At 41.2% G+C, this 23,475-nt stretch overlaps 2 protein-coding genes and 1 non-coding gene across 5 annotated transcripts in view; 1 reads left to right on the forward strand and 2 right to left on the reverse strand.

The window, feature by feature from the left end:
* Positions 1 to 2,675: 2,675 nt before the first annotated feature.
* Positions 2,676 to 16,338, reverse strand: POLR2E (RNA polymerase II, I and III subunit E). Of its 2 annotated transcripts, XM_085888325.1 has the most exons (8): positions 16,148 to 16,338; positions 15,755 to 15,929; positions 12,560 to 12,675; positions 12,318 to 12,398; positions 8,279 to 8,337; positions 4,321 to 4,399; positions 4,130 to 4,200; positions 2,676 to 3,800 (listed from the first exon to the last, which is right to left on the reverse strand). In XM_085888325.1, exons 1-7 carry the CDS (start codon positions 16,202 to 16,204, stop codon positions 4,135 to 4,137), a joined length of 633 nt encoding a protein of 210 aa, XP_085744451.1. In that variant the 5' UTR covers positions 16,205 to 16,338; the 3' UTR covers positions 2,676 to 3,800; positions 4,130 to 4,134. The 2 variants fall into 2 exon arrangements, with proteins under 2 accessions (XP_085744451.1, XP_085744450.1); XM_085888324.1 differs by lacking the exon at positions 2,676 to 3,800 and having other exon boundaries at positions 3,808 to 4,200.
* A 5,753-nt stretch (positions 16,339 to 22,091) lies between these two features.
* Positions 22,092 to 22,165, reverse strand: TRNAN-GUU (transfer RNA asparagine (anticodon GUU)). Its single transcript has one exon. It is a non-coding gene; the product is annotated as a tRNA-Asn (tRNA).
* Positions 22,166 to 22,609: 444 nt separating this feature from the next.
* RPF1 (ribosome production factor 1 homolog) overlaps positions 22,610 to 23,475 on the forward strand; it is a 60,482-nt gene continuing 59,616 nt past the window's right edge. For both annotated transcript variants that reach the window (XM_085888336.1, XM_085888337.1), the window contains exon 1: positions 22,610 to 22,791. In XM_085888336.1, the coding sequence (XP_085744462.1) occupies positions 22,636 to 22,791 (156 nt within the window). In that variant the 5' untranslated portion in view covers positions 22,610 to 22,635. The remainder of the gene's footprint in view (positions 22,792 to 23,475) is intronic.

The raw sequence follows: 23,475 nt of genomic DNA on the forward strand, positions 1-23,475 counted from the left end.
GTTCGGCTATCTATGGCATTTTGGAACCAAACATCACGAGTTCTACATTTTGATGTATCGTAAATACACATACACTGTGTGTACCGCCTGAACCGGCCAAGACACACTCCGAGGGACGGAGCATGGCGAACTTCGCGAATCCAACTTTCAAGCCAGGATTCTTTGAATTTCTGAAACAGTTCCTTGAGATTGTTTAGTACCAGGCGCTTTTGAATTTTGTCTTATCCATGTTCATTTCTGACCACCACACAGTCCTTTTTTCCCGGCATTATTCGGCTGACTTCATCACTTCGGTAAAATTCGGTTACGGCGGATTTCAATTTGTCAGGCAATATTTTACCGTTTGGAATTTGGAGACTATAGCATACCATTTTCTTTCTCTAATTTTTTGGCTTGCACAGCCATTCTTTGAGCACAACTGAATTCACTCATCATCCCTCTGATGCTCATATTCCTAGCAAATATTGTCAGCATACGTATTTGCTCTGAACGGCTCGAAACAGCGTATTTTTCTTTGAGGCTTTTGATCACCTCTGGCACGGAGTTTTCATCACATTTTGATGCTGTATTTTGTGTTTTCTCCGCAGTGCTTGGTCCAGCAACTAATTCTAATTTCTTTCGCACAGAATCTTCCACTTTACTTCGCTTTTCAGGAACGTACCCTGGGTTCCTTTCTGCCTTTCGTTTGTCGAATGGGCTTTTGCCTATCATCGATAACGACTGGTTTAATCGGTCAACTTCTGCTTCTCGCTCAAAAACCTCCTCGTCCTCATCTGTCGAAATAGATTCTGCAATGCCTTCGATAGTACCTTCTGATGATAATTTCAAACTGGTCGAAGATGATTCTCCAATACGCTCTGGTGACAACTGAGAAAGTTTTTTTTCTGCACGAAGTACAAAGTCTATCATCTTTTTTCACCTTTGAAGAAAATGTCATCAACATATCATTTGACACATTGCGAAGATCGTTTCGTTTCGTTTTATGGCAGCTGAACGGATCGCAACAGTATTTTCGGAACTCCTTTCGATCTTCAGTCACTATGCTTATTGCAAAATATGCAAAAACTGAGATTAGCCCATTTATAACTTAATTCGATGATGGTTATACAAAAAATGTACACTTAAAAATCAAGACACAATAGGCAGAAAATTTTTTCGCAAATGATGCAATATATATATATATATATATATATATATATATATATATATATATATATATATATATATATATATATATATATATATAAATAAATAAAATAGTCCAGAGATGATGATTGTCAATTTCAGAAATAAAGTCGCCTACCAGCAGGTGACGTCATTGGAACGATGACGGCAAACGTCGCCCAATGTCGAATCAAGAATTAGTGATATGTGGACCCCGAACAAGAAAAACCATCATCACACTTGAACCCATTGAGATCCCATTTTCATTTATGCTGAGGTGTTGGCGTATATGAAGGGGTATTCTCACACGAAAAAAAATCGGGACCATCGGTTTGGCTGGGGAGCAGGGGTCCAAGGTCAAAGGCGCCCCACACTATAACTTTTTGAATTACTGTTTCGGAGTGATTTTACTTTCTGCGATTCGAAAGATCTCGCTTTTACGAGCATTTTGATACCAAGATCATCCAAATCGGACCACTACAACCTGTGATATGGCCACTGGAAGATTGTCGGTCAACCCGGGGCACCCAAATTTGGAGGGGGGGTTAAGATGGGCCCCCAGGTCTGAAAATTGACACATGTTTTACCGTGGATACAAACGCACAAAAAAAAGAGTGAAATCTGAGACGTGTCAAAATTTCAATGAAAAATGTGTACACTTGACATGGAACACCGCAATGAGTAAGTTGTTGCACGTAGGACTGAATAGATGGGTACGCAATAAAGTGAAGCACATGCTGCTGGAATCGTTCAATCTCATCACTGAGCTCCAGTGATGCCAGAACCCCACACGGGCACACTGAACTCCAGCAAAGAGCAGATGAACACTTTGTATATTTCAACACGATTAAGGGCGTTCACACCAAATTTCTTCAAAGTACAAAGAATGTAGAGTCGTCGTGCAACACGAGATACCATCTGCTGGACCTGACTATTCCACTTGATTGAAATAAACAAGACGTTGATTGAGGTATGCGAACTGGCAAGGGAAGCAAATAGAAGCTGACATTTTCAGCCATTAACCCTTGAAGGGAAAAAGCTCCCTCTTTTGCTCCAAATAGTTAACCCTCGAACCTTTAGCTTCTTGCTGCCAACAGTGGTTCACATACCTCAATAAATGTCCTGTTGATTTCATCCATTTTCCTACCTGACCACTGATGTAGGAGTCTTCACCAGCAAGGCTATAGTTCTTCAGTATATTCATTTTTAGTAATGGGTAATTGTTGAATATGAATATGAATATCTTTAGATGGCTAGATTATTTCCTCTGTATAAAAGAATAACTAGCTTTTCCATGTCAAAGTTTTGTACAAATATTGGTTCATTTTGGTTATTAGCAAATACAAAGCAAGTGAACTAATCGGATTGAATTGATGAGGTGTGAATAAGGCAAAAACATGATGGACAAATAGCTTAAACCGCACAGCAGAAAACATAAATGACCCTGTGATGCTGAAGATAAAATAAATATACACAAGGTCTTCAAAGAAATGCAAGAGATTTCCCAGGTATCAGATTCAACTGAAATGAAAACTTTAAAGCCATAGAATTCATAAAACACCTTACCCCACACAGTCTTGAGAAAAAGGACATCGGTTGGGTCTTTTCAACTCGTTTTGTGTTTCCGAGCACAATCTATATTTCCTTACGAGTCACCATTTTGTCTGAATCTCCAATTTCCTGACCCCCTGCTGAATATTCCCCAATGCAGAGCACGAGCAGAAAATTTGATTGGTCAAGATGGTATAAAATCCAAGTACTGCACTGCTAAACTAAAGGTTTTTGGAAGTGCGAAGAAGGCAATTTGTGTTCTCGTGTTCAATTTAAATAAGAGATTTTAAAGGTCGTCAAAAAAAGAATTCCAGACGTTTACCACTGTTGTTGCAGCATCTCATACCACCTTATTTAGCAAGTTACATTAGGTGTTTTTGCCTGATGTTGGCTTAATGGCTGGAGTAGTGGGCTTGGGATCCTCGGGTCCTGAATTCAAATCCCACTTGGCTGTTGAATTAATACCAGGTGGGGTTGGCTCAGCATGTCATCCTTCTGAGGTTGGCAAAATGAATACGAGCTTGCTGGTATTCTGCATAGGAGTGGTGACCTGTCCAATAATAACCCAGGAGACTACTTGGGCAGCACCAACACTCTGAACAGAGTTTGGTCCCAATGAATGGATTAGGTGTTCGTGTTCTTTATGAAGTCTTTAAACACAGTAAGTTTTCTGTTTGGAGTGGTCTTCAATTTTGTTTGACTGCCCAACAGGCAGAGAAGAGTAATAAAAAAATAAATAAATAAATAAAACTCAGTCTTCCCAGCACATGTGCAATCAGGTCAAATCCAGAGCCAAAGTCTTACTAGCTACAGGTTATTTTTCCTCTTCATGTTCAAAATATAACATTCAATTGAAATTAAGTTGTTCCTCAATCATAAATTGACGTTTGTAAACAGGACAGACAGAGGTGACCAAATGCTTTACTCTACTTTTTGCTTTGCATGTGTGGGATAAGAACTCTCAACACTACTTTATAATGTGAAGATGGCATAAGAGATCCAACAATCATGGCAAAAGTCAAACAAATGCCACCATTGAACCCCTTGAGCCGCAGCGGTGGAATCATCAGCCCACAGTTTTCACTCTGGAAATGAATATGAACAAATTTTATAATGTTGAAAAATTCATACCTTGAATTTGTGTGTATAACAAGACCTTTCAAACGAATTAATACAACATTAAATATATGCTTAAGTTTGTATTCTTTAAAAAGGCAATTTTTTTTCTGTCTTTATTTTCCAAAATAAAAAAAATCAGCCGAGCAACATCATCAAAAGAAAGGTCCACAGAAAGGTGTTGAAGGACTTCAAAACTGAGCTGGAACGAGGGACTCAAAAAGCTCTTGGTTCTCATAAATGTGCCAAAAGCCTTCGTGCGGTCACGTCACTTCACATCAGTTGGGTGAGATCAAACCTCAATCATTGAACAAGGCGGTACGTGATGTATCGTCCAGCTGTCTCGCTTGGCCGGATGATCTTCACAACCTGATGAAAGCACACAAAATGTAAATAGTAGCTCATTTATACAACCAACATAAAAAAGAAACGATGTTGGCTTGCATTGAATGTGAAACAGATAAAGCTGTGTGCGATCGAGTAACACACCTGACCACGTTTTAATCCAAAGTATCGGGCAACGGGGTCCCCCTGCTGGATACGAGGAAGTTGGTTTTCTTTCAGCTTGCTGGAGGGATCTGTCAAGGCACAGCAATCTGCAAAAATACCGATTTGTAAAGCATATCAAACTGGAAATATATATCTAAATATAATAATAGCTAATAAAATATAATTGCATATCTAACTGGAGGTGGAGCACATAGCTCTGCCAGGCTGAAAAGTTTACGTTTTGTATCCCACTGATAGGCCAGATCTGCATCCGGATCTAAACCAAAATTGAATCGGCTTGTTCTTGTCACCTACCCAACTCATCCCCCAAGTTTTGTCATAACTCCTCCACAACTTTTTGAAATATCAGGCTATATATCATTTTTGGCCTCGTCTTTCAATGGTGAAGAATCACTGAAAAATAAAAAAATTCTCATATCCAGATCCACCTTTAACAAAAATGAATTAATTATTCCTTGTCAGATACCCAACCTGTCCAGGTTTCGTCTGAATCCGTCCATAACTTTTGAAGATATCCTGCTCACAGAAAGAAAAACAGACGGGTGAAAATGTAACCTCAGTCTACCTTTGGTGGCGGTGGACTTCTGGCCTAGCTCCTACCATCTGTCCCCACCCAGTCCATGCGTGTTCTTCCAGAAACGCAAATCTCATTACTCTCCTCAGCTCGAAGCTGCTCATCTGCATCCTCGATTCTCTCCTCTCCAGAACAGACTTCCTGTGCCTGCTGTCTCGTACACCTCCCTGCAGTGCTAACAAGTGTTATAATCGCCTCATGCCTACTCCCATAACCACCCCTTCTTTCTTGTAATCACACCTTCAGCACAATCCTCCACCCTGACCCAATTCTTTTGGGATCCTCTTGTGAGTCTGTGAACATGCTACCACTCTGTCACTTAGCTCCTCCATGAGACTTCTGCAAAAAAAAAAAAAAAAAAATTTATCCAGGACGAGCAGAGGTACTAGACATTGCCCGGTGCTATTCCAATCCTGTTGGCATTTTGAACCGATTAAAAAAACAAAACATGTGTATATATATAAATGACCGTTTTTACAGCCATTTTTCCCTGCTGTGCAGGGGTTAGACTTTTTCTTGAGGCAATGTTTTATGGCCGGATGCCCTTCCTGACGCCAACCCTGGTCACCTCTTACGACCCAGGGATATGGTATACCTATTCTAACCGGGGCATACACCGGGACCAGTACACTGGTACTCACTTCGCCGACCTCAGATGGATGACAGGCTGAGTCAACCCCCTGGTGTTAATTCAGCAGCCAACGGGACTTGAACTCAGGACCCTGGGATCCCAAGCCGCCACCCTAACCACTAAGCCAACACCAGGCTTATGTGTGTGTGTGTGTGTGTGTGTGTGTGTGTGTGTGTGTGTGTGTGTGTGTGTGTGTGTGTGTGTGTGTGTGTGTGTGTGTGTGTGTGTGTGTGTGTGTGTGTATGTATGTATGTATGTATGTATGTATGTATGTATGTATGTATGTATGTATGTATGTATGTATGTATGTATATATATATATATATATATATATATATATATATATATATATATATATATATATATATATATATATATATATATATAGAGTGGGGCCCAAAAACACCTCCTGACACCTACTAAGGAATGGGATCAGAGATCATATAATATAGCTAGAAAGGCTTGAGCACTATAGAGCGATTTTAAAAGAAACAAAAAAAACTCCAGCCATTTTTGCATGCTTTCGATACGGTCTGGCACCCCACCCTGCTTACTGAACTCTCTTCCTGCATGTCCTGAGATATGTCCTCTGTCTCTGGCTGAGATATGTCCCGCCCATGTTTCCGCAGGGCGCTAAAGGCCCACCAGCAACCCCCTTCTGGTTAAACTATCAAAATCAAGAATCACTGCTCATCTTCATTCCTCTTTTTCCCCACCTTTGGAACAAACTCCCACACACTCTTCAATTCCACTCTTCCCTCCAGGTCTTCAAAATAGCTGTTTACCACCATCTCCCATCTTCCCCCATCCAAAACCATGATCTTTTCAACCCCCGTTTATCCACCCCAAACCCACCTCCTTCATATTCCCTGATTTCCTTCCTGAAAGTCCCTGTAGTGTCCATCTTGTTAACACCGTATATCCTGGCCCATCCCTCTCCCTTCCACAGATCTCCTCATGTCTATTCCCACTGTTTTGTGCCTCCCTCTGCTGTCTCTCTTGTTATACGTTCTGGGCGTTAGCTCTTATGAGCCTCGACATTGTATATATTTAAATAAAAAAGTCCCTCGCACTCACCTCTGAACATTTGAAGATCAGTTGGACTTGCTACTGGTTAGTACATTTTTAGCTCACCTGGAACTTCAGGTGAGCTTATGGGATGGCATATCATCTGTCCGTCAACACTTGCAACTTCTTCTCCAAAACTGCTGATGGGATTGTGACCAAATTTGGCTAAAATGATCTTTGGTGTGGTAGAACTCAAGTTTGTTTATGGCAACCTCCCTCTCCACCAATAAGTAGGTCAACGTAAGGTTTAAAGGTCCCCAAAGTACTTGAATTTTGAGCTAGTTTGGCCGCCATTTTGGATTACAGGAAAGCCTCAAACAATATTCTTCTCTCAGACCACTTAACTGATCAATGCGAAACTTATAAATTTGTGATCAACTACCCAAGTGAAATATAGTTTAACAATGATGTCATCAGTCACGTGGTGTGGCAGCCAGAGTGGATCACAAGAAAACATTAAAAAAAAACCTGCTTCTCTGAAACCACTAAACTGATCGATGAGAAAGTTTACATGTATGTGATCAACTCCATGTAGGAAATATAATTTATTAATGACGTAATTTGGTCACGTAGTCTGGCAGCCATATTAAAGCAAAAGAAAACCTTTAAAATTAATCTTCTCTCAAACCACTTAACTGATCAATGCAAAACTTAAAATGTATGATTGACTACCAATGGGAACATTTGATTAAAAGAAGCTGATCCAAAACACAATATGGCCACCAGTGATGTCATAATACAGAACGTGGGAAATAGCTTGAAAAATATGAATTAATATAATGCAAGACCCGTTGCTTCACTGATGGGAATACCAATCTTTGCTTAATTGCTTAAAAAAAAAAACTTCTTTTTAATGGGAAAAAGTAATATTAGGCAGTGTATAGATACCAGCCTAATTGTACACTCAGGGAGCAAGGAGGGGTAGAATGTTAATGGGATATTCATCACAGCCTTTTTAGATGCTGAATTCTGAATAATATACAATATACCAAGAGGAAGATCAAAATTTTAAATATTCTTGTCCTCCCCTCCTCTCTTCCTTCTTTTGATCAAACTGCCTGGGGTACGTATTAGGCATGGGCCATGCCAGGAAACAAACTCCTCATGTGTGTACGTGCAGCATGTTATATGCTTCATGTACATATATGTGTGTATTGCAATGTAGGAGTTACCGTTATTGCTCGATTAGTGGTATCCCCTATAGGACAATTGTCGACTGACGCATGCATGCATATGCACAGAGAACAAGCTCCTTTTATTGATTAGACACCTTGGAGTTGCGCCTTATCAAATCAGGCTAATTTTGACAACAGGAAGTGACATCATCATACCGGAAGTGGACAATATCTCGAAAACGAAGGCTCATCGACAACAGGGAGTTGCATTCCTGTGAACATCATGCCAATACTACTTGACCTCAAATGTGTATTATTAATCCAGCTATTATTTTTTACCATGATCCATCCAGCACTCTACTTTTTGGCAACCAACCATGTGAGCTACAGGACCAATGGTCCTCTATTTTTTCTTTACACAATGATGTAAAGTGATTCATGACAATGATAAAATAGAATATCTCTGGATTTATGAATTACTTTTGTTTAAACTTTTAATTGTATTGATATGGTAAAAATAAATGGAGGAAATCACCAAGTAAAGGATACTATCGTGACAGGAGTTCCGTCACCTCCTCCTTGGTCATAACAATGTGTTCAGGAACAAGCTGAAGGAAGGAAATTATAAAATGAGAACAGAGCTTTCACAGGCCTCTATCAGCTCTTCCATGAGTCTTGATCTCTGTAAAATAATTAATAAACGATAATAAATAAAAAGCCTCGTTCATAGTTATGCTTCAACATGCCAATTTACTCATTCTCTGCGGTTAGAATGTTAGACAATTTTTAAAAGGGGTTATTTCATTGCAAATGCCATCAGCTATTGCACAACAAGTAAGAAACATAGCAATTGGCCATTTCAAAAACATAAAGCTGACGCATTGGTAGTGTCTGCCAATTTTGGAGATAGCAAGGACCAAGTAACATTTACTTGTTTGTCTCATCCCGAAAGGGTTGCGAGACTATTGTAACATCCCGTCTGTATATATATATATATGTATATATATATATATATATATATATATATATATATATATATATATATATATATATATATTTTTGCTTTAAATCTTTTTTTCTCTGCAACCGCTTGTCTGATTGATGCGAAACTTTAAACTCCTCAGAGGAGGGGCTCCCCACGAAGAATATTTTCATGATAACTCTGACATCACAAGTCACATGGTAAGGCAGCCACATTGGATTAAAGGAAAAAAATTGGACATCTCCAAAACTGCTCAATGAAAAAAATTGAAACTTGGCATATGTCATCTACTCCCCATGGGTTATATAGGGTGATAACGATGACATCATCGATGAAGTGGTATTCCAGCCATAATTGGTTGAATCGAAATCCTTATCCGAAAAATCTGACTTCATAATTTATCTACAACCCGATGTGAGTGAAGAATTAAACTGATGACATTGGTTATGCAGTCTGGCAGCCATATGGGATTGAAAAAAAAAACAAAAAAAAAGTATAAAAAAAAATCTTCACCAAAAACCGCTTAATAGATCAATGCAAAACTTCATCCTCTATGGTGGCTTGCAAAAGTATTCCACAATGTTTGACAGTAAGGGATGGTGTTGACTGTGTGATGTGTAGTGTTAGGCTTACGCTAAACATAATGCTTTGAATTTAGAACAAAAAGTTCAATTTTTTACTCGTCCAACCACAAAAAACTTTTCTCCACATACTTGCAGTATAATTAAGATGCTTTTTCACAAACTCCATATGAGCTTTTAGATGCATCTTTTTCAGTAATGGCTTCTTTATTGCCACCTGTCTATAGAGGCCAGCTTTGTGAAGGGAACAGGATATTGTTGATTGATGAACACTAACCCCCATCTCAGACATAGAGCCTTTCAGATCATTCAAAATCATTGGTGGATTTACAGTGACATCCTGAACCAGTTTCCTGCTTGCCCGGCTGCTGAGTTTGGATGGGCAACCTGATCTCGGTAGTCTGGTTGGTATGATATGTATTCCACTTCTTGATGATATACGCAAAGTACGCATGATGATGTACGCATTATTCCACTTCATCGTACGCAAAGGGATAATAAGATTCTTATAACCCTCTCCTGAATGGTGCTTCTCCACCATTTCATGTCTGACTTCTTTGGAAAGCTCATTGGTTTTCATGTTTGCCTTGTTAGTTGACCAAGTGAGTTGCACCTTGAAACTCCATAGATAAATGTGGGAGTTTAATTTTTAACTTAAACCACTGATGACATGCAGGTGAAAACCTATTACACTTATTTTGTAACCTTTCAAATAAATTATTTTCTCCTGAAATGATTTAGGGTTAATTAGGCAAAGTGTTTGAATATTTATGTAACCGAGAATCATCTGATTTTCTCTGTTAATCAAACTTATTCACATTTTATCTGCATTTTCTATAATTATCAATTTGGAGTTGTTTGTGAAGATTATATATATCAAGTCTGATTTGAAAGCATCATAAAATAATATAAGCTCAGGTGGCATCAAAATGTGAAAACTTTGGAGGGGGTGAATACTTTTGCTGGCCACTGTGTATTACTGACTCATTTAATGTTAGCAATTTTAATTTTTCATTCACAACCCCTTTTCAAGAGTTTATAATTTGCTTCTAAAGGTTACAGGTATCATCTATACCATGGTTAGATTGGCTGTGTTGTGTATTGGAGAGCTGCAGAATAACAAAGAAGAGGCATAGGGAAATTTCAGCTTACACTACAGTCCGGATACGGCCGACGGCACGTTTTGATGCAGCCCATTTGGTGACATTTTGTTCAGTATTTTACATTGTTATTATTTAGGAAGGGGAGGTAGGATAATGTGGAGGTATGCAGACTTGCTTATGAGCTGTTTAGCCTGGGTTTGAATGTTGACCCAGCTATCAACTGCCATCCCTGTGTTTAACCAGCAGAGCGATTCATAAATGTGTGCTCACTCAGATGGACGCTAAAATGAGCGTCCTGTTTGCTAGCATTAGTTGGTGGACGTTAAAGTGAATCTTCAACATCGATACGGTGTCCTTCACAAAGAGAAGACGAGCTATTGCCAAAACCATGAACAAATGGCAAATTCCTGCATTTGCAGTTGAGTATCCCGTGTTGGAGTAGCGACCCATGCAGGTTGTAACCCCCCAGCGGCCTAGCCAATGAAATTGCCTCGGCAGCCCTTTGTGTCGAAAGGCGCAGGAGGAAAAGAGGAAGAAGTTGAATTATGTAGGAATGTTAAAAATCACAAAATTTATTTCCAAGGAAATGTTATAACTTATTTAATCCTCACAAGTTGTATATAACCAGTCACAACTTCAAGCGATAGCATCAGTTTTGCAGGAGATTAACAGGAAGGACTAGCTTCGGAACCACGCATGTGGTGTGTATCTTTGTATATGTTGTTACCAACGTACAACCTCATAATTTGAGATAAGAGCAAGTATGAATACAAATAATTTTGTATTATCATTGCCTTAAAAAAGTCTGAACAGTTTGAGATAAAAAGTAGTGAAATATGTGAATATTTTGTTTTATCATTGTGATTGTTATTGAATGGCCATTGATACAAGAGCAAGTGTTAAGAAGCAGAAAGTTGACTCAGTGCTGTGCTTTTCAGTCAGAAGTTAGAATGATTAGTTACATTAATTATCTGCATATATGTACTGTTTAAATTACCAACAAATCATGAAGCAACCCTCCTCAGTGGCGTAATGGTTAGAGCCGTGTCTGTATCTGGGAGGTCAGCGGTTCAAACCCGGCCAAGTCATATCAACGACTTCAAAAATGCTATATGTTAATTACTATATGTCTGGCACACACCAACTATACCAAAGGAAGTTACGGCCCTCACACTAGGAAATGTTCCCAACGTCTGGCCGAAAGGTACGCACACTTGCCTCTGAACTGTCTAGCCTGGATTTTGATTCTCAGCCCAGTTATAAACTCTCAACCTGGCATCTCTCAGGCAGAGCGTGGCATCAATGAATGTTAAACTGGGTGTTCCGTCCGTCAGCATTAGTTGGTGGACGTCAAAGATCCAACTGTTTCCTTTGCGAAGAGTCGGCAAACTATCGCCGGCACCCTGGCCAAATTCCTGCCCTGCCAGATGTAATCCACCCCATGTAATCCTTGCCATGGGGTGCTTCGGCAGCACTGACCCTGCCTTCAGACATAGCACCAGAAGGAAAATAACTCAGAGAAGTAGCGCCACTTGTGGCCTGTGGTTGGATTTGTGCTCCAAATTGCAAGTGCTACATGAGATCTCTTCAGGATTCTGAGCTATTGTCCCAGGTAGAACATCAATTCATCGTGTTTACAGTTTTAATAACAAAGCTAAACTACTTTACCTTGAAGTACAACATGGAGGATTCTTGTTGCGAGGATATGACGCAATAAATTAGGAGCAAATGATTTGCTAAAGGTAATGAGCAGGGTCAAATAAGGACTTCTTCAATGACAGGCTCTTTTTCTGTGCAAATAAAACACTACACTACATTATTTTCCCAAAGAAGTGAGTTGCACCAATGCAGGACTTCAGTTTTATTTTTTAGAGATGAACGTAATCAGCATTCAACTGAGCGATCAGACCAGCAAAGCTCACCTCATGCTCAGTGATATTCACCAACAGCTCTTGCTGCAGAAATTGCTCCAGGATGTACTTCGGTGCCATATCTACCAATGACTGGACCGATAAGAGGAAATGTTTGAGAAGTGAAAGGACGCAACAAAAACAACGAGGGTGGCAAGAAAGTTTGCAAAAGATAAGTACATTAATCAACATTAATTTTGACACATGAAGCACTTGGTAGGAAGTAACCAAAGACCCAGTGTTGAAAATGAGACCTGCTTTGCAGAAGGTGTCATCCCTTGCTGCACAACAATAATGGCACGAGTGATGTTCTCCTCTTGCATACGCTGGCAGTAGGTCTTGATTGTCTTGATGCCAACCTTTGGTTCCTCTAACACCACATGGTAAAACAGACCCATTATTCAGATCACCAAAAACGTTATTGCATGTCAGCAACAGTTCATGTCCTGTCTCAGGTGAAAATGCTTCAGTTAAAACTATAGTATATGAGTAAGACTCTCAAATACTAAAATTGGTAACAGGTCCTACTACAGTAGCATGCAGAGAATTGCTACAGGAAAGGAATGCTATTTTTACCTGGGATGGGACGACATCATAGAGTTTTTACAAAGGATTTGTAAGGAAGTTAATATTAAAGTCGGTTAATGAAAGTTTCAGCTTCGTTGGAATGATGAAAATCACGGACATTTCGTTTAGCTTTCTTAACAAGCAGTAGTGGATGATACATCACACACCCAACTCTGTCCCCGTAAAGGGGAAAACAATCTATCTATAATAATTCCAGCAGTGTATTTGTGTGACCGCTGTTTCTCGAGAACCAGTGGTCCGATCTAATTGAAACTTTGTCAACTATATTGCTGGGGACCTGAGTATGTGCCTTTTCAAGGTTTGATATTAATCGGACAAGTGCTTCACAAGTTATGGCCATTTATTTACCAACCAATGACAGGACACGTTGATGCGTAGGCGTGGCCGATACGCCATTTAGTTACCAATCACAGGACACGTTGCTGCGTAGGCGTGGCCGTTGGGGAAGAGATCCTCAGCCGCGTTCCCCATTACAGGTTACAATGTACGGACTTCCGGATAGTGATGACACTGTATTCTAATAATTTCTCTATTTCTTATGTGCATTTATAGATAAACACAATGCCCCAATCCAGTCATCGTTTACAAGCACGAAGGAACGGCCTGTGTGGTTGTTTGAAAGTTTTTTTTGGGGGGGAGGTTGCACGTACAGCCACGCACGTACGGCCACACGAGAGCGAAGGAATGGCCTGTGTGGTTGTTGTTTCTAGCACGCGGTTTGAAAGATTTTTTTTTTTTTTGCACATACGGCGACGCACCTACGGGCACGCACTAGTAATAATAATAATATTAAAATAAATCAGTCCAACACACTTAGACCAGTTTTGGTATCTTGTTGTCCCAATGAAAACAGGATTTGAGACTCCTTGGTAGGTTGGTGTTGGTTTGTCCTCAGTAGCTGTAGACAGCCATTCACATGACATACAAACAGCTGGGAGCACAAATTTGATTCTAGTCTAGGAGCGGCTGCTTAGACAACACTCGATAGAGAAAGCAAGCAGTGTATCCTGGTGTTAAGGTACATGCAAGCGGTGTATCCAGACCACTTGCTACCCTCAGTTTTCGGCAGAAATTTGTAATTTACTCAAGGTGCTGGCCATAAACTCACCTACTCTTCATGAAAGACACCAATGAGATGTCCAATGTCCACCCACTAATGCTGGCAGCAAATGGGACACCCGGCTTTACATCCATCTGAGTGATGGCACACTGACGCAACGCGCTGCCTGTGAAGCAGCACCAAGCTTATGGTTTATTGTTGGGTCAGGAATTGAACCCAGACAAACCAGCTCGAAGGTAAATGCACCACCACTAAAACACCCCATTGACCCTTTATTAGTAATCAACATCAAATAGCTCCAAAATAATAATAAAAATAAGAGTTCCCTTGCAAGGAACTTCAATATAGGAGGCCAACAGGCCCATCAAGTTTGCGCAATGTCAACCAACTTACGGTTGTTTGTCCGTGCTCTATCTTGACCTCCGCCATCAAAGGTGGAAGGAAGTTATGTTTTCACCCCTTTCTGTCTCTGTTTGTTTGTCTGTGTACAGGATATCTCAAAAAGTTGTGGACGGATTCGGATGAAATTTTGTGGACAGGTCCGGTGTGTGACAAGGACGAAATGGTTAGATTTTGGTGAAGATCCAGATCTGGATCCGACTACTAGAGTTTAAGTGATTCTTCACCATTGAGAGATAGAGCTAAACTAATATATCAATATCTCAAAAGGTTGTGGTCGGATTCAGACAAAACTTGGTGGACATGTTGGGTGTGTGACAAGGAAGAATTGATTCCATTTTGAAGATCCCAATCCGGATCAGGATACGAGAGTTATTTAATTTTAATCTTTACCATTGAGAGATAGGGCCAAAAATGATATATTTATTGGGCCTGGTATGTTCTATTGGATGAGGCATTGTGCGGCAGAGGTATGCGTTCGACCGAGTGCCCTTCTAGTTTTAAATGCGGAGCATCAAGCAAGGAAGCAGCACGTACCATTTAAAAACGAGAACAGCACTCGGTAGAGCGCATACCTCCTCCAGGCTGAACAGTTCACGTTTTGTATCCCACCGAAAGGACGGATCTGCATTCGGACCTGAACCAAAATCGAATCAGCTTGTAATCGTCACCAAACAACTCATCCACCACATTTCGTCCGAATCCGTCCATAACATTTTGACATTTCATGCTCACAAACAGAGGTGAAAACGTCACCTGCGTCCACCTTTGGTGGCGGAGGTTTAAAATATAAAAATATGTTTGGGGATGATTCGGTCAGGGTTCGAACCACCGACCGCCCAGACTCAGAGCAGACACTCTGACCATTACACCACCGAATCCGGTTGAATGTACAATTCAATTAAAAGTTCTGAGTTTTCATTGAGAAATGAAAAACAGAATGGATGTCACGGGAACGAGAAGGGAGAGGGTACAGTGAGCTACGAGAGATAAACAACCTCCCATTTCGAGCTTCACACTCTCCAGTGAGCCTGGTGTTGGCTTAGCGGTTAGGGTGGTGGCTTGGGATCCTCGGGTCCTGAGTTCAAGCCCGGTCGGCCGCTGAATGAATACACCAGGGGGTTGACTCAGTGGTTCGGGTGGCGGCTTGGGATCCTAGGGTCCTGAGTTCAAGCCCCGTCGACCGCTGAATTAATACACCAGGGGCTTGACTCAGCCTGTCATCTTTCCGAGGTCGGCAAAATGACTACCAGTTCCAGTGTGTACTGGTAGAGGGGCACTGCATCAGCGACACAGTCGCGCTTCAAGAAATGATAGCTACCCCGGCAGCTAAACTGTCATACGACCACCACCACAATCTCCAGTCTTCAGAGAAACAGCCTGTGACAGCCCTTTCAATTACCTGGGAAAAAAACGAACATCTGGTCCGTGGGATCGTCGTTGTGTGCAACGAGCACCATGAGGTCAGCACGTCGTGGGTGGCCCTCGCTCGGCCGATCACCGAACTGCTGACGAAAGTCGGGCAGAGACTGGTCCAGCTCATCCTGGGTTACCAGGTAACCTCGGTCGTGGCACAGCTGAGATGAGAGAGACGAGCACCGACCGCAGGTTCAACAATCCGAAGGGAAATACAAACCGTGACGTTTTCCATCAATTGTCATGACGACGACGCGTAATTTAACCATTTACACAACTCACCGATCGCTGGTTCCCCGGTAAACAGCTTGTTATAGGATTTTGGTGTTCACTCTTTCTCCTCAGAGCGAGTGAATGTAATATCCCGCGATAAACAAACCTGCATGATGGTTTTCCGAATCTTCCACAGTCGATACGTTTCCTCTTCGTCATCCATTTCTTCACACCGACGGAGCCAGCGACGCCGTTTTCGCGACCACTCCTGAAGCGCCGACAAAACACCACGTGAGCTTCACTGGTTTTCCGGACGCTGTGGTTTCCTTCCTTTTCCGACGGTTCCCACTTCGACTCCGACTCAATTCGAACACTGAAAATGCCAAAGTACACCTTGTTTAATCCAGGTGAAGGAGAATAAGCGGGTAGTGTCCCAAATTGCGTTCGTGAAGCGAAAATAATTATCGGTGTCATCGCGCCAACTACTTCATCATGGCTAATAATAGTGTACAAAGATACTTTCTATCTGTATGTTAATACCGAAGGACCGACTTTGTGCTCCTCCTAGCGGTCACGTCACGTTTTTCTCGGTACTGTGACCTGAGAAGTTTTGACGCGGTGTTTGTACGTCAAAGTAGACACGTGCACAAATCAGGGGACTTCTTCACAAGGAGTAGTGTACACCAACAATGTCATGTACAAGGACGTTGTGTAGGCCTCATTAGGTAAGGCCATGGAGTACATCGACTGGGATCCGGCTCTCACAAGAGCCGCCACTGGTTGTCATATTGGGCTCATGGAACGGAATCCGTCTGTGACGGGGTTTCGGCTAGTATATAAAAGTAATAATAATAATAATAATAATCTATAATTCCAGCAGTGTGTGTGTGTGTGTGTGTGTGTGTGTGTGTGTGTGTGTGTGTGTGTGTGTGTGTGTGTGTGTGTGTGTGTGTGTGTGTGTGTGTGTGTGTGTGTGTGTGTGTGTGTGTGTGTGTGTGACCGCTGTTTCTCGACAACCACTGGTCCGTTCGAATTGAAACTTGCCAGGTATATTTCTGGGGACCTGAGGATGTGCCTTTTCAAGGTTTGATATTAATTGGACAAGTGGTTCCCAAGTTATGGCCATTTATTTACCAAACTAATGACAGGACACGTTGCTGCATAGGCGTGGCCGATGGGGAAGAGAACCTCAGCCACGTTCCCCATTGCGGGTTACAACGTACGGACTTCCGGATAGCGATGACTTACTGTATTCTAATAATTTCTCGATTTCTTACGCGCATTTATAGATAAACACAATGCCCCAATCCAGTCATCGTTTACGAGAGCGAAGGAACAGCCTGTGTGGTTGTTTGAAAGTGTTTTTTTTTCGCTTTGCACGTACGGCCACGCACGTACGGGCACGCAAGAGCGAAGGAACCGCCTGTGTGGTTGTTTCTGGCAAGTGGTTTTAAAGTTTTTTGTTTTGTTTTGTTTTGCTTTGCACGTGCGGCCACGCACGTACGAGCACGCACGTATGGGCACGTACTAGTAATAAAAATAATAACTAGAACTGCCACTTTATAACTACTGTCAGTGATGACCGGGTACCCAGACATCCCGCTTTGATACAACGTGAAACTTTCTGTAGATGATAGTTGCAAAGTTTCGCAAGGATAGGATAAGTGGTTCCAGAGAAAACATTATTTAATATCGATGCAAACACAGCCCTGCTTCGATACAGCGCGGGACAAACGAGTTACGAACCGGGTAGCACAAAGTGTTCAATCTATTTATTATGTATGCAGTTAGCCCTTTTTCCTGGGGACATCGTCGGTATCAATTGAATTGCTGTTCCTGTACCCTCAAACGCATTCAGGTGCAGCCAAGTGAGTCTTCTGGGAAAAAAAACAAAAATATAAAAGTTCTCAGATTCAAATAATTAAATAATTATAGCTGCCAGTCCTTGTGGCTGATCAGCTTTAAATTTAAAACATACATTTCACATGTCTGCGACATCACAATTGTGTCGTTACACATTGAATGATGCAGCAGTTCCAGAAAAAAACATTATTTAATATTTTTCTTCAACCCAACATGACTGCCAAACCATGTGACCTATCAATTATTCATTAACAAACATATCCCCATGCATTGGAGATTATGTGTGAGAAGTTTCCTCTTGATCTGACCAGCCTTTTGAGATAACATGTTTGAAGGTTTTAGGGTGAATTCAATATGGCCACCAAACCATGTGGTCCACACGGTAAACCGGAACTACCCCGAGTAATGCGAGCCCCCCACCGTACGTCGCTCTACTACGTGGGATTGATGAGTTACGGACGCAGGAACATGCCACATTCAATCTATTTATTACGTAAGCAGTTAGCCCTTTTTCCTGAACACATTTGGTGTTTGAATTGAATTGATGTTTAAATTAACCTTAACACAAAGTAATAAATGTGGACACCATCAGCGGGATTCCCCTGAGTCTAATAAGGCTCCACACGTTTCTCTTCGACGCGGGATTCACAAGTTATGGACCGAGGACCACGCCACGTTTCATCAATTTATTTTGCACACAATTGACCATTTTTCCTGGAGCCATCATCGGTATCAATTTAATTACTATCCCTGCACCCTCAAATGCATTAAGGTGCAGCCAAATGAGCCTTCTGGAAAAAAAAAAGAAATCTAAAAGCTCTCAGATTCAAAAAATTAAATAATTCCGGCTGCCAAACCATGTGGCCGATCGGATTGAAATTTAAAACTTTCATTCCTCATTGCGGCTCGATTATAATTGTTAAGTTTCACATATATTGATGTAGCGGCTCCAGAGTAAATATTACTTAATATTTCCCCTTCAATCCAACATGGCTGCCAAACCGTGGGCCCGATCGAGTTGAAATTTCAACCCTTCATTCCACATGACTGTTTCATCATAACTCTGAAGTTTCACATTTATTGATGGAGTAGTTCCAGAGTAAACATTAATTAATATTTTCCTTCAATCCACTATGGCTGCCAAACGGTGTTGTACATCAAAAGGGAGGGGGGGGAGGGAGAACTTTTTGTTCGTCATGGAAAGGCGGTCATACATGTAGAGTTTTGCCTTGATCTGTTCAGCCGTTTCAGAGAAGACTTTTAAAGTTATTAATTTTCAATCCAATATGGTTGCCATATCATGTGACCTATTACAACATAAATTTAAATTCTCCCTCTAATGTGGAAGTGGATTATGCTTGTTAAGTTTCGTGTTGATCGGACAAGGTGCGTTATTCTATCCAAGATGGCCACCAAACCATGTAACGTGTGATGTCATAATTATTACCGGATATGCAGGCATGGGGTAGATTACAGTTTCCAAGTTTCGCTTCGATAGGTTATGTGGTTCCAGAGAAAACATTATTTAATATTATTCGATAGGTTATTTGTCCATTAGACTAGGTACCCTAATAATAATAACATAAACATAGTTACCCAGTCCATTTGACTGGGTACCCTAATAATAATAACAGAAAAATAGTTACCCAGTCCATTTGACTGGGTACCCTAATAATAATAACATAAACATATTTATGCAGTCCATTTGACTGGGTACCCTATTAATAATAATATAAACATAGTTACCCAGTCCATTTGACTGGGTACACTAATAATAATATAAACATAGTTACCCAGTCCATTTGACTGGGTACACTATTAATAATAATATAAACATAGTTACCCAGTCCATTTGACTGGGTACACTAATAATAATAACAGAAACATAGTTCCCCATTCCATTTGACTGGGTACCCTAATAATAATAATAATAATAATAGAAACATAGTTCCCCAGTCCATTTGACTGGGTACCCTAATAATAATAACAGAAACATAGTTACCCAGTCCATTAGACTGTACCCTAATAATAAACCAATGTCACCCGCAGGGTGACCCATATCTTGCCAAAAGGTGACCACGTGTGACTTCTTTAAGGTCACACTGAGGTGAACAGAGCTGCTATCCACCAGGAGCGACTCCTTGAGGAATATCTGCCTCCGAGAGATTCCGATGAGAATCGTTCTATAGAGTAACCATGAAAAATATGCGTTTGCCTCATAATGTCACCAAGGGACGTCATAATGTCTCAAGCTTGACATATCTAGAAAGCACTCATTGAGGGGTTCAATTTGAGGTACTACACGATATGGTTCCTAAAACTTGAAAATTTGACCTTGAGGTCAAATATGTTTGACCTCAGGCGCGAACCATGAAGGTCAAGGCCAATCGCCACCAAAAATTAATCAGCTGAGCGCCAGACCATGAACTATATTCCCATGAAGTTTGAAGACGATCCGATCAAAATTACTCAAAAAATAAGGGTTTCGTCGACTCCCCTGATTTGCGACAAAGTGACCTTGACCTTTGACCTTGACCTTCAGAATTTTATGCGCTGAAAGGGACCTCTATAGGCCTCTGATATGCGAAGTTATAAAAATTTCCAATGATAACTGTGCTCTGCAGAATTTTTTATACGTGATTACAGACAAACAAAAAAAAACAAAAAAAAACAAAACATACAAGCTGACTAACATATCTTGCAAAAACTTCGTTTTGGCAAGATAATAATAACATAAACATAGTTACCCAGTCCATTAGACAGGGTACCCTAATAATAATAATATAAGCACAAGTCTGAAGACGACGATGGTTCACGAGCGGTATTTGATGATGTAGATTGTTTCAGAAGTTAAGGATGAGACAATGTGATAATGTTTGACCAAGTTATAAAAATGATCAACATGATGTGGTACGAGTGACGGGTTATTAGCTGCAAAATGTCGAAAACCTAGTTTCGTTCAACAACTTTAAAAATTTGACCTTTGCATAACCTTTAAAGGTCACAAAACAATGTTGTGGACATTAAAATAAGGAAACAGGATACGTGCTATAGCTTATTGGAGTGAGTTCGTTGAAGAAGGTCGAAAACCCGGATCGATTCCCACAACTTTGAAAATTTGACCTTTGCGAACTTTAAGGGTCAAAGGTCAAGGATTATGACGTTTGGTGCAAAACTTCCTCTGGAACATTTCAGGAACAATATAACGTCATACAGGCTATGTGGCATTTCACACTCCTCGGATTATCCATACTTTGATGAAATGAGCGTAAAAACAAACTTGAAGGGGGCGCCACGGGCAAGGTGTTCGAGATAGAGCAAAATGGTTTCAAGACTTTAGGTGGGGAATGACCTCAAGATTATGCATAAAACATTGTCATCGTAGCTCTCAATGTTTAGGCGGTCGTATGATTTTTATGTCAAAATTCGAAATTTTCTGAGTTTGTGACCTTGTGACCTTGACCTTGGGACTAAAATAAAAAAATCGAGCTCCATGGGGCTATGCAGGTGCCATTGGGCTAACCAAATACCGAAACCCTGCCAGATTTGACAAACCCCCGAGGAGAAGACGCAAATTGAAATCGCTACCCCCTAAAAACACGTGTTTTCTGGGCGTGGCTCCGCCCATAATGGACGCACCACGCCCATTTTCAGGAAAACACAACGAGATCATGATATAAACCTCCCACCAAAATTTCATCAGGATCGGATAAAAACCCGCGGAGCTGTGCTCGGGACAGACAGACAGACAGACACACGACAATAACGAATATAGTGGTCACTTATATTTTTCGTGAAAATATATTTTTCGTGAACCAATAGTTACTCATTCTAGAAAACACCAGCATTCCCCTTTGGCGTATAATAGAATAACGGGAAGAGAATGGGAATCTTTTTTCTTGTTTCTCCGACGAAGGGGAATGAAGAACGAAATGTCAGCAATTCGTGATTCTTCACAGAGGATTAATTTAAACATTTTACCCTCGTGTTTTTAATAACATAAATATGAACTCCCTGTCAAGGAACAATTAATTTAAACGCAGGAAGGGCCACGACTCGGCCCACGAACCTTGCGCAGAGGTTGTTGGTCGGTTCTCCAACCACTGAGGACCAACCCGAGCAAGGACGCAGCGCGAACCATGATTTATAAAGTCTCTGGAAGGACTCTGCTCGGGGTTTGAACCACCGACCTCGCACACTCAGAGGAGCCTCTGACCATCACGGAGTGCGGATAAAAAGATCGACCTCGTCCCTGGGTGGGCTCGAACCACCAACCTCTCGGTTAACAGCCGAACGCGCTAACCGATTGCGCCACAGAGACTGACACATCTTGTTACCTTGTTATAATTATCCTTGTATGTCATTATTAATCACGACAATTTATTCTTCTTGTGGGTTTTTTTTTAGTTCCTCGTGGAGGATCTGAGTCATGTTGTTGTTCTTGTGGACTTTTTTGTTTCACAGCCCACAGTTTTCATCGAAACTTCCTGAAACTTGGTATATGTATGTAAAAATACCCTGCGCAGACAGTAACCATCTCTGATTTTGAAAATTACTCCGAGAAAAAAAAGTTATGACGTCAAAATATCTCCGCTCATGGAAGTCGCCTAAAAAATTATCTCAAACTCGGCAAGCTGTTATACAACGGCTCTCATAGTTATATTTAGTTTGTTTTGTCTTAAATACAATACAACGACGTTGTACTTGTTTCTGAGAAAAGTGAATAAAACAACAATCGTTTCCGCTTCCGCCTTTTCCAACCAATCACAGACGCCCAATCCACATGAGGTTATGGCGTCCGGTCGTCCGTCGCGTGTGCGTCGGGAAGGTTCACGTGATGGAGATGGAAAGGCTTCGGTGTTGTCCCGCCCGGTCCGGTCGTGTCACGTGAAGAACAAACACCGGCGACGCGAGCTGTACGCGCAGGAACTGAAGGAGAAGCTCAAGGTGCGACATGTTTACCTCGTGTCTTCGTCCTCGGCCTGTAAATGGTCATTTGTCATGATAATTACGTTGTGGTATTAGTTCGTTGGTTGGCTCGGAATGGAGCGTATTTGGTGCTCTGCGAATAATTTAATATAACGTTAAATTGTACTTACAATGAGCCTTTATTCACTATAATAATAATAATCTCGTTATCTAATATAAAATTTAGATTCTAAGATGAGCCAAAATGGTCTTGGGTCAATATCCATGTGTCCACCAAGAAGGTTTTTAAGACCGTCAGCATTCATAGCTCGAGGTGGTTTAACGATCCGTTTCATTTAAATATCAACACTGTGACTGTACTGTGTGGAGAAACGTCTAATCTGAAGCTTTGTTGCCGCACCACGTGGTGGTTCATTGTATTTGGTAGTTTTATAATCACTGTTAACGTGCTGGGTATCAATATTGCTCTCTCTCTCTCTCTCTCTCGTCTCTCTCTCTCTCTCGTCTCTCTCCCTCGTCTCTCTCTCGTCTCTCTCTCTCTCTCTCTCTCTCTCTCTCTCTCTCTCTCTCTCTCTCTCTCTCTCTCTCTCTCTCTCTCTCTCTCTCGCGTCTCTCTCTCTCTCTCTCTCTCTCTCTCTCTCTCTCTCTCTCTCTCTCTCTCTCTCTCTCTCTCTCTCTCTCTCTCTCTCTCTCTCTCTCTCT

This window comes from Eptatretus burgeri, chromosome 7 (genome assembly GCF_056783735.1).
Source record: "Eptatretus burgeri isolate ZD-2024b chromosome 7, Ebu_testis_v1, whole genome shotgun sequence".
Taxonomy (NCBI): Eukaryota; Metazoa; Chordata; class Myxini; order Myxiniformes; family Myxinidae; genus Eptatretus; species Eptatretus burgeri.